General features: G+C 51.0%; 1 protein-coding gene across 1 annotated transcript; it reads right to left on the bottom strand.

Moving 5' to 3' along the window:
* Positions 1–3,409: 3,409 nt before the first annotated feature.
* LOC140912136 (perilipin-3-like) lies at positions 3,410–9,692 on the bottom strand. The gene is made up of 8 exons (XM_073346301.1): positions 9,632–9,692; positions 8,190–8,260; positions 7,344–7,539; positions 6,550–6,632; positions 6,174–6,444; positions 5,298–5,488; positions 4,163–4,285; positions 3,410–4,063 (listed from the first exon to the last, which is right to left on the bottom strand). Exons 1-8 carry the CDS (start codon positions 9,690–9,692, stop codon positions 3,692–3,694), a joined length of 1,368 nt encoding a protein of 455 aa, XP_073202402.1. The 3' UTR covers positions 3,410–3,691.
* Between the last annotated feature and the right edge of the window lie 940 nt (positions 9,693–10,632).

The following is a 10,632-nucleotide window of genomic DNA, read 5'->3' as shown; positions in this document are numbered from 1 at the left end:
CACACTGGGCAATAAGGGGTTAAAGACTGAGTGCAATTAGCAGTTCCAATATAAGTGTCAGTTCTATACGTGGAACCCCCAGGCTCAGGGGGAATCTGGGGAGCATTTGGGCAGATGCTGGGGGTGACACAGCCAAAGGGAAGCACTAAGTGGGGAGACAAGCTCAGGGAAAAATTTTGGGGGGGGGTGTCAGTTATAGCCACTCGGCTCGGCTCTGCCCTCTCCCCATTATCATTCCTGGCCTAGTTACTCCAGTGCCAGGGTCCTTCCCAGCCAGAGTGACAGCAGATCACACCAGGCATAACTTCGTCCCATAACCTCCCTACACCTTTCACACAGGGAGTAAAATCAAACCAGGGAGTGCAAATTCCTGGAGCAGCTGAGCAGAGTGACAGTGGCCTGGGGCTGAGGCAGGTGCTCACCTCACTCCTTTAAAGCAGGCCTAGATGTTCATACCCATGTGTCTGTCCCACAGAGGGATGTGAGAGGGCCTCCATCTAAACACACGATCTTCAGTTTCAGTGGCTGCAAGGGCCAGAGTAGGGCCGTTTTAGGCTCTGATTCTACAATGAGCCCTGCACAAACTAGCCCCTGCATTTACTCAGACCCCCAGTAACTTCAACAGGCAGTTGGGAAGAGTAGCTGAGTTCCAGAGGGCTCTGCACAGGTGCAAGTATCTCTAGCACAGAGAGACCATTGCATGCTCAGGGCTTAGAAACCACCTTCCCATCCATAGCCCTCCCACACAGGCAGCCAGAAGAAGCAACAAGCCCAACCATGTTGAGAGCACACTACAAGTCTTCCTACCTGGGATCTACAGCTACAATCATTAATTATCGAGAGGGTGCCACCCAGGAGAGAAAGCCAGCTGGGGGCAGGAAGCATCTCTTTCCTTTTCCCATTCCTCCTTCTAATATTCAGACCATTGGGGTGTAGCTGGTGTGATCTCTATGCTCACACGTGGATCCTCCAACAGGCCTCTGGATTAAACAGTCGAGCCCATTGGTTTGGGGTTTGCTGAAATAACTCACTGCTCTTTGAATAAATACTGCACCCGGTGGGTTAGTCAGTCACTGAATTTGCTTTATATAACTTGAGAGTGGTGCAGCAACATTTTCCATCGGGTTTCTTAGGTCTGACCCTGCTTGGGGATGTGTTAGAACCGCTCCTTCTCTACGGAAAGAGTAGCTGCAGGGGCTGCGCTCGGGAAACGTAGGCTGCAATGTACTTCATGGCGTAAAGAAAATCCAGCTCCCACTTCTCTCCAAGTTTGAAGCTAAGATCTGTTGATGTGAAATCCACTCATTGACATCACACATTTTATTAGACTTGGACGAAAGAGGAAAGAGCTTCACTGGGCTTGGATACAGAAGTCACGTTAGCTGACCAGCACTCCTGAAGTCTACACTTACTCTTCCATATTCCTAAAAGGAGCAGACTAGGACCTTTACTCACCTCAGCAGGGCTCCACCTAGCTAGTGTGTTGGAGAGGCCTCTGTTAATCCAGAACACAGCAGGGTATGTAACACACTTCCAGTTACACAGGCAAATTAGCCTCAGTGATCGCTCACTGTCAGTTAGGGAGTTTCTGACTTTTCCTGCAGAAAAGGACCTCGAAGTTACAGTGGACAAGAAACTGGCTATGAGTCAACAGTGTGCCCTTGTTGCCAAGACGGCCAATGACATTTTGGGTTGTGTAAATAGGGGTATTGCCAGCAAATCGACAGACATGATTGTTCTCCTCTATTCAACACTTGTGAGGCCTGATCTGGAGTACTATGTCCAGTTTTGGGCCCTACACTACAAAAAGGATGTGAAAAAATTGGAAAGTGTCCAGCAGAGGGCAACAAAAATGTTTAGGGGACTGGAACACATGACTTATGAGGAGAGGCTGAGGGAACTGGAATTGTTTACCCTGCAGATGAGAAGAAGGTGGGGGGGGGGGGGATTTGATAGCTACTTTCTGCTACTTGTCTCGAGTTCCAAAGAGGATGCATCTAGACTGTTCTCAGTGGTACAGATGACAGAACAAGGATCAATGGTATCAAGTTGTAGTGGGAAAGGTTTAGGTTGGATATTAGGAAAAACTTTTTCACTAGAAGGGTGGTGAAGCACTGGAATGCGTTACCTAGGAAGGTGGTGGAGTCTCCTTCCTTTGAAGTTTTTAAGGTCGGGTTTGACAAAACCCTGGCTGGGATGATTTAACTGGGGATTGGTCCTGCTTTGAGCAGGGGGTTGGATTAGATGACCTCCTACGGTCCATTCCAACCCCCATATTCTAGGGGTCTATGAAAACCTTTGTAGCCCCAGTCCACTGGGAGTACAAGACAGGCCCTGTTCAATGAGATCAGGAGTAACTAGCCCTGGGAGCTGCATCCATCACCACTTTGATTACTAGTCTCTATCTTTGAGAGCTACACACCCATTCCTGCTCATGGTGCTGTTGCAGTGCTGAACCCGAGAGACATTTCCTTGCCTGAAGCTTATTAATAGCTCAAGCCGGAGTTAGGATAAGCAAAAGTGATGGAGCTGCCTAGATGACACTAGGCACTTGTGACTTCAAGCATAGACACAAGCTCTCAGGAAAATGCATTACAAGCCCAGCACTGGTCCTACTATGGATCTCCCACAACCCTGAGCCATTAGCCTGGCTAGGTTTACACTAGGCAGTAGGAAATGTTAGGCAGGTGCTTGGCTAATGGCAGGTAGGAAGGATGCAGGCTGGCTGATGTCCATGCTTCAGCAGGACTATCTGCTGCTCTCTCTCTTGCAGCTAGTTTCCCTGTGTGTGTTTTGTTAAATCCCAGTTGCCTGGAGTTGTCAATTCACCATCTTTTCCTAGACACTTCCAACCTGTTGAGCTTCTTGCACTGAACTAGAGGCAAGGCCCGGCAGTCTCCCACCACTGTATGTGACCCTTTTAACTTTGCTCATTACCAGTAGTAGGTTCTCAGTTCTCCACACACCTCATTTCCTCTCAAGGCCATAGGGCACTATCTCAACAACCTGGGTCTTTCCCTCTGTTAGTTGGGTCTCAGAGCCTGTAATGTTGCCTTGCTAGCCACTGGAAGCCAGACGAGTGTTCTCAATGGGGAGAACACTGTTGCCTTCTTCTACATGAGGAAAGTCTCAATGGAAGAGTGTCAAATGGAGGCACCTGAAGAGATGCCTTCACCCAGGAGATGAGCTCAGCCATTCTGGAGCCCTTCCAGAGAAAGTGGGTGGAGGGGGTTTGTGTGTGTGAAGAAGAGGGGCATGGGGTCACCTCTACAGTATATGTTTCTACAGAGCATGAGCCAGGGAGGGAATCACATTAAGCAGACAGAAATTTGAATGCAGTTGAGGTTTATTGTAACATTAAACCCTAGTTTTACACATTAGAAAGCTAGGGAAAAGATCAAGCTCAGGAGCACTTCCTATGTACAGAGGAAGACAGCTGTATGTATGTCCTGAGAGAAGCAGACTAGCCCTGCAAGGGATGCAGTCCTGCATGACTAGTGATGCCACCCTGTAACTGGTAATACATGGTTCTGGAGAAGTGGGCCTGGGAAAGGCCATTCAGGTTCTGCAGAAGGAAGACCTGACCTCAGTCCACCATCTGCCAAAGCAGAACTGTGGCCTCAGCAGGGAGACCCCACACTAGCTATGCAGGCAATTCAGCTGGATTCCTTCCAGCAGCAGGGGGAACCCTTCAGGCCTCCACCTTCTTTCCTTCCTCCACCAGCTCAACAGGACACGGTGGAGAGTCTCCAGCAGGAGTGAAGGGTCCCACGATCCAGTCCAGGGGAATGTTCTGCGTCACGTATTCCAGCAGCTCATCCAGGGACTCCTGGGCCTTGGTCACCATCTCCCGACTCCGGGCCAGGGCACTGCTGGACAGATCCTGGAAACAGCCGGCACTGGAGAAGGAGGCCTGGAGCTCTTGTATACTGCTCGAGACCTGCTGGGCCTTGTCCTGGATAGTGCTGGGAAGGCCCTGGATGCTGCCCAGGAGAGTAAGGCAGGTGGTTTTCAGTTGCTGGGTGAGGGTCTGGGATGTGGCTAGAGCCTGAGCTTCAACCTGCTGGAAGGAGAAAGAGAGACTGGAGTATCTGCAAGTCTCCCCTGCAGATGGGGGGAGTTCACTGGAGCAAGGCTGTGAGGGCGAGAAGGAGGAGAATACCTTTGCGGAGTCAGGATCCTCCTGCCCTTCCAACTTCCCCCTGCAGTACTGGAGCCACATCTGGTACAGACGGTCCTGGCCATTGTGAAGCTTCTGATCTACGGCCTGCTTGGCATGGCTGATCTGCAGGAGGAGAGGGCAGTTAGCTGGGAAGAGCAGGAGGCGGCTGGCCAGGGAAGCTCTCCCACAGCTAGGTGTGGGCAGCAGGCAGGCAGCACTACTGCAGCGACACAGCTGGGCCCAGGAACAAACAGTGCCAATGGCACTGAGCATGGGAGGCTGCAGAGACAGAGTCAAGGTTCCTCCCCCACTCTGAACTCTAGGGTACAGATATGGGGACCTGCATGAAAACCTCCTAAGCTTACTTTCACCAGCTTAGGTTAAAACTTCCCCAAGGTACAAATTAATTTTACCCTTTGCCCTTGGAATTTCTACTGCCACCACCAAACTCTAACTGGGTTTACTGGGAAACGTAGTTTGGACACGTCTTTCCTCCCAAAAACCCTCCCAACCCTTGCACCCCACTTCGTGGGGAAGGTTTGGTAAAAATCCTCACCAATTTGCATAGGTGACCTCAGACCCAAACCCTTGGATCTTAGAACAATGAAAAAGCATTCAGTTTTCTTACAAGACGACTTTTAATAGAAGTAAAGGAATCACCTCTGTAAAATCAGGATGGTAGATACCTTACAGGGTAATTAGATTCAAAACAGAGAATCCCTCTAGGCAAAACCTTAAATTACAAAAAAGACACAGACTGGGATAGTCCTTGTAGCCAGCACAAATCTTTTCTTAGCCATTTAAAGAAATCATAATCTAACACATACCTAGCTAGACTACTTACTAAACGTTCTAAGACTCCATTCCTGTTCTGTTCCCAGCAAAAGCAGCATATAGACAGACACAGACCCTTGGTTTTCTCCCTCCTCCCAGCTTTTGAGAGTATCTTGTCTCCTCATTCGTCATTTAGGTCAGGTGCCAGCAAGGTTACCTTTAGCTTCTTAACCCTTTACAGGTGAGAGGACTTTTCCTCTGACCGGGAAGGATTTTAAAGTGGTTTACACTTCCCTTTATATTTATGACAGACCGTGACCCACAGCAGCTACAGGGCAAGGGAGAGGGGTCGTGTTCCTACCAGGTCAATGATTTGCTGGAGCTGGGAGAGGGCCTCCAGGGTGCGCTGCCTGGCTTGTCTCATCTTGCCCAGGGCGTGCTGGTAGGCTCGCTGGCGCAGCGTGCTCGACAGGGAACCCAGACGCACATAGTAACTCCGCTGCTCTGCGGGAGCCTCTCCAGACCCCTCCAGGGGAGTTGTGGCAAGCTCAGCTGGAAGGGGGAAGGGGTCAGTTGGCAGCAGTGGTGCAAGTCAGGCAGTAAGGTCAGGTACGCTGCGCCATTAATACATGTGTTGCTGGAATGACGTTCGGTATCCACTGAAAACCGCAGGGCTCTCAGGAACCGCAGCAGCGAAAGGAGCAGAACGCTGGCACCTCCTCCGGTGTGCCTGTACCACCCCCAGCTGGCCCCCCACAAGCCCTTCCACATAGTTGCATCTCCTGTCTGGAGTGTGTAGAGCCCTCCCCGCACGAGGCAGGATGGGGTCGTTTGGGGGGAGTGATGTGCCCCCCCACACTTTTGGGTCTGTCCCATGAGTTGCCGTACTGGTAAGAATTAAAATCTACTTGTACCACTGGTTGTCAGGGCCAGGATACAAGGCAGGAATGCGTTCAGTCCTCCCAGAGCTTGTGACCGATGCAATCTTTCCCAGGGCACCTTTGGATGCCCTGCAGCACCGACCAGTAAGGCAGTGGGTAGCAGCACAGAGAGCGTCAGAGCCATCGGACAGGGCTAGCGAGGGCCCAGCATGGAGGGCTAGTAGCCAAGCTAGGTTGCAAGGCAGCCCAAAGGAGAGGTGGCTCTTTTGGCAGCTCAGCTGTGAGCACTGTGAGTCCAAGCCACGCCCGAAGACACCAGGGTCACCTTGGTTTGTATTCAGCAGAGGGGATCTTACCGAGCTCCTCCTCTGTCATGGGGAGGTAGCAGTCCATCAGCTGCTCAGATTTCCCCAATGCTGCATCTATGACACTCGCAGCCATCTGCCCCATGCTGGAGCCCATCACTGTGCTCATGCTGCTGGTCACGGTGGATTTGGTCACCTCCACGCTCTCCTGGACAGCCCCTTGGGCCACACTCACCCTGCTGGTCACTGCATCCTTGGCCTCAGTGACCGTGCTGCAGACTGCATCCTTGGCACCCACCAGGTCTTGGGCATCCAAAGCCACCTAGAGGAAAAGGGGTCAGAGGAGAGGTCACTGAACACCTAGCGGAAGTGAAGGGCCTACAGCCTCATCCTGCTCCAGGACCAGCCGTGACACTCGTGTGGTTACCTTCTCAATCGGCTGCTGCAGGATGGGCAGCTGCTCCTCCAGTCTGTCCAGACCCCGACAGGCATATTCATTGGCTGCTGTAACTGAAACATAACCAAAGAACTCATTAACTTAATTCCTTCATGTGCACAGATCTTGTGGGGCTCCTAATCCGTGTACATTGGAGGACTGGTGTTCCTAAGCAAGTGTCCCCAGGTTACTGATGGGAAAGCCAAGGAAGAGGGGTTGGGCAAGTTGCCCAAGGCTATGGAGCCAGTCTGTTTCAGAGCCAGGTTTAGCACTCAGGAGATCCGGCTGCAAGTCATCTGTTCATCCACCCCCAGCTTCTCCTAGAGGGTTTCAGGGGTCTCCAGTGCCTGCCATGGGCTCAGATCCTTTTAGCATTGGAGCTGCTTCCTGTGCCCTCTAGCAGGTATTGCTCCATGGCATTAGGTCCCATACACAGTGCATGTGGCTGTGTGGTACTGGGCCAGCCATGCACACCAGGGATTCTGCCTGGGCACTGCTTGCCTCTAGGCTGGTCCAGCTCACCGCTGGTACCTGAGCAAGAATCCTTAACAGCAGCTGCTGCAGCAGTCAGAGCTGCTCCGCACAAGGCCAATGCCTTGGCTAGATCATGTCTAGGAGCTAGCTGAGTTGAGAGGAGCAGGAGAAGGGAGTCTGGATTCTGTTTGTGGCCAGTTGGAGGCCGAGTTCAGTAGTGGGCCTAGAGCCACTGTAGGCTGAGCCTGCCCCCAGACCCACCTCCCCCACTACACATACAGGAGTGTTCCTGTCTCCCTTCCCTTACTCACGCTGTGGCTCCAGCTGGGCCAGGATGGGCCGTGCCCCGTTGATAGCAGCAGAGGTGATGGCCCTCTCCCCAGTCTCTACCACCTCACAGACCCCTTTGATGCCTGGGTGGGTCTCTTTGGTGGCAGCGTAGCTGGCAGAGGCCATCTCACAGGCAGAGCTGACCAAGGGCAGGCCAGCCACCCTGTCCCCTGCAGTCTGGGGGAGGGAAAGAGTCGTCAGCTGGGGAAGAGCTCCTGGCTTCTTAAGATGCCCCTCCTGTCTCTTTCCCTTTGCAACTGCCGATTCTGTAGGAGACTGTCCTCAGAGCTAGGCAGTCTCCTGTCCCTGTCAGCAGGGGTTCAGTGGCCTGCCTGTGACATTAGTTACACACCCAGAAGCCTGGTCCCATTGGAACAGCTGCCAATATTCAGCAATCTCAGGAATGCCATTTGCACCTTGGCACTCCCACCAACAAAACAGAACTGTGTCACAGTCTCGTTCTGTCAGCGAGAGCAGGAATGGAGAGACCTTTTGTCTTTCCCAGTGCAGTCTCTCCCGATCAGGAACCATGTCTCAGTCCAGGAAACGGTACAATGCCCCACTCTTTTTTGCATTAGTCAACTTTTTTGGGCATTAGTCAACGGGATTTGTCAGTGTTACAGTGCAGCCAGCAGTCAAAGGGTCCCCAGTGCTCCTCCTGGCTTCAGGAGGCACTTGTGGGCAGTGACTACGGCACTCCGAGAACTAGAACTTGGAGCATTAGCTAGTGTTGTGGTTACGAGTCCCTGTCTCCAGCAGTGGAGACATTCAAGCTAGAACAGCCCTTCCAGCCGCCAAGCACACCTGCCTCCCCAGGAGGGACCCACCTGTTGCTCCTCTGCCTGGGTCTCCACCTGTGGTTCATTTTCCTTAGCAGACATGGTGGAGTGAGATGTCCCTGTAAGACCCAAAAAGGAATATTGAGTGGCTACAGCAGGAAATAAAATCAGTATTGTGTAGGAACATCAGGAGAGCTGCTCCCGGTCCGTTTTCTCTAAGAGCCAGACCAGGTTGTCCCCCTGTAGGAAGTCTCTCTACAGAGAGAACAGGCCAGGGCCTTAGACCTTTCATGTAAGGCAGGCCCAGAAACAGAAACAGCCAGTTCGTCTGGGTGTTGTCTTCTATCCCCTCTAGTGGCACCAGGACCAGTTAGAGAGAGATTAACGCATCCACTCTACAGTCTTAGCTAAGAGCCATATGGCTTTTAGCTCATGCAGTGGAGCTAAATGCATGAGCCTCCAAAGGGCCTGGGTTTGATCCTGCTGATGACCAGGGTCTGTTGGTGTTACACATAGATAGATCGATATTATAGTCAGAAGAGACCATTATTGTCATCTAATCTGACCTCCTGCACAACGCAGGCCACAGAATCTCACCCACCCACTCCTGCAAAAACCCTCTCACTTATGTCTGAGCTACTGAAGTCCTCAAATCGTGGTTTAAAGACTTCAAGGAGCAGAGAATGCTCCAGCAAGTGACCCGTGCCCCATGCTATAGAGAGAGGGGTAAAACCTGCAGGACATTTTCCAATCTGCCCAAGAGGAAAATTCCTTCCTGACCCCAAATATGGCAATCAGCTAAACCCTGAGCATATGGGCAAGATTCACCAGCCAGATAACCAGGAAAGAATTCTCTGTAGCAACTCAGATCCCACCCGATGTAACACCCCATTTACACACTCCCAAAGCTTCTACTCTGACTTCAAGACCCAACAATACCTCCCAAGGGGAGCACCAGGACACCTGCACAGCTCATCAGAGGCATCTTCCTAGCTTAGTCTTTTCCCAGATTATACTCTGGGACAAATGGAATTAGCCCCAGTACAATCACTGACAGAAGTTATCCTGCTGAAGGTAGTAGCCATTGACTACACACACAGAACACTGAATTGAGAAGGTACCATTGGCGAGCCTTCAGGGACCTCCAGAGTGAGTAGTGTTTAAGTCTCCCCGGATTCTGAGTTACATAGGAGAGGATCATAACGGTCCCTTCTGATCTATGATCTAGGAGATGCTCACTATGGCAGGCTGGTTATTTTAAAGCCGATTTAGCTGGTAAAGATACAAATATTTTCTATTGTCAGTTAAAGACTGGTCTGGTAAAGAAACAGATTCCAGTTCAGGTAAATTGACACCATCACTCCTAGAGGCAAGAGTGAGACCACTAACTAGAAAGCTAGGGCCAGGAAGCATTTCCCTTTCGGGAAGGCACCAGGCCTGTTTTCTTTTAGTGTTTCCTGCATTATCTGTTTCAGATACATATTGGTTACCCAGCACTCCAGTCTCAGCTGAATCAGCCACCTCAGTCAAGTGTTTCCACCTGCAGATCATTCGGACAAACCAGAATTCAGACCACAGCCAGCAGTCCCAATCCCCATCCCAGAATGGGGGCAGCATAGCTTAGCTCAGGTAGAGAGGTGAGTGGAGAGTTTTCCCATAGTCCAAGCTCTAATTTAGTTCTCCTTGTTAAATAGTCTATTCTTCTCTAGGGAAGCCTCCATCTCCTAGAACATACCATTAATCCAGGCCTCCCAGTCCGGAAGGCAGACAGTTACCTTCCCTGGACTGTTTGCTCCGAAGACTCAGCTAGAAATGCTTTACACAAGTACAGCTAGAAAGTACTGAAAGTAGCTAAGAGCTTCTGATCATTCAATCCTAGCTATTACTGGCCACTAGGAAAGACATTGGGTCACAATCTGTGTAAGAAAGAACCCCCATCTAAACACCCAAAGAACGAGAGACATAGTACAGAGCTTAACCACACATCTTACCAAACTTCAACACTCCTAATCTTTCACCAATACTCAGACCTTCCCCAGGTCTCAGCCATTATATTCCTGTGATGATGTCATCATGGGGCTGGACACACTTGACAGACAGCTCAGGAGACCAATCACACAGCTGCATTCCCAACTTTACCCCGTGAGGGCTGTGAGCCTCTGAAAAGTTACAGGGTTTCGGAGTTGCCAGTTTTGGCTCCCGTTGGTCTCTCTGAAGAGCGCTTTTACGCTCCATTTCCCTGGTAACATTTTCAGTGTAGAAGGTTTTTTCTCACTAAAACAATCTAAGAGAGGAGAGTGCTGATTGCTCAAAGTGAGTTAGGTTGCCCCACACTGGGCAATAAGGGGTTAAAGACTGAGTGCAGTTAGCAGTTCCAATATAAGGGTCAGTTCAATACGTGGAACCCCAGGCTCAGGGGAGCATTTGGGAAATGATGGTGTTGCCGGCACCCAGTGCCGAGAGGCTGAACAACAGCTTGAGTTGGTTCGTT

This window comes from Lepidochelys kempii, chromosome 5 (assembly GCF_965140265.1).
Source record: "Lepidochelys kempii isolate rLepKem1 chromosome 5, rLepKem1.hap2, whole genome shotgun sequence".
Classification (NCBI taxonomy): domain Eukaryota; kingdom Metazoa; phylum Chordata; order Testudines; family Cheloniidae; genus Lepidochelys; species Lepidochelys kempii.
Note: the sequence above shows the minus strand (reverse complement) of the source record. Positions and strands in the feature narration are given on the sequence as shown.

What these genes read in the sequence shown, in the direction of transcription:
- LOC140912136 (XM_073346301.1), bottom strand. Translation starts at nt 9,692, where the DNA reads ATGATCTGCAGGTGGAAACACTTGACTGAGGTGGCTGATTCAGCTGAG. An exon ending in AGCTGAGACTGGAGTGCTGG is followed by an intron (nt 8,261 to 9,631) that starts GTAACCAATATG and finishes TGGGTCTTACAG; the next exon opens with GGACATCTCACTCCACCATG. An exon ending in CATGACAGAGGAGGAGCTCG is followed by an intron (nt 5,489 to 6,173) that starts GTAAGATCCCCT and finishes TCCCCCTTCCAG; the next exon opens with CTGAGCTTGCCACAACTCCC.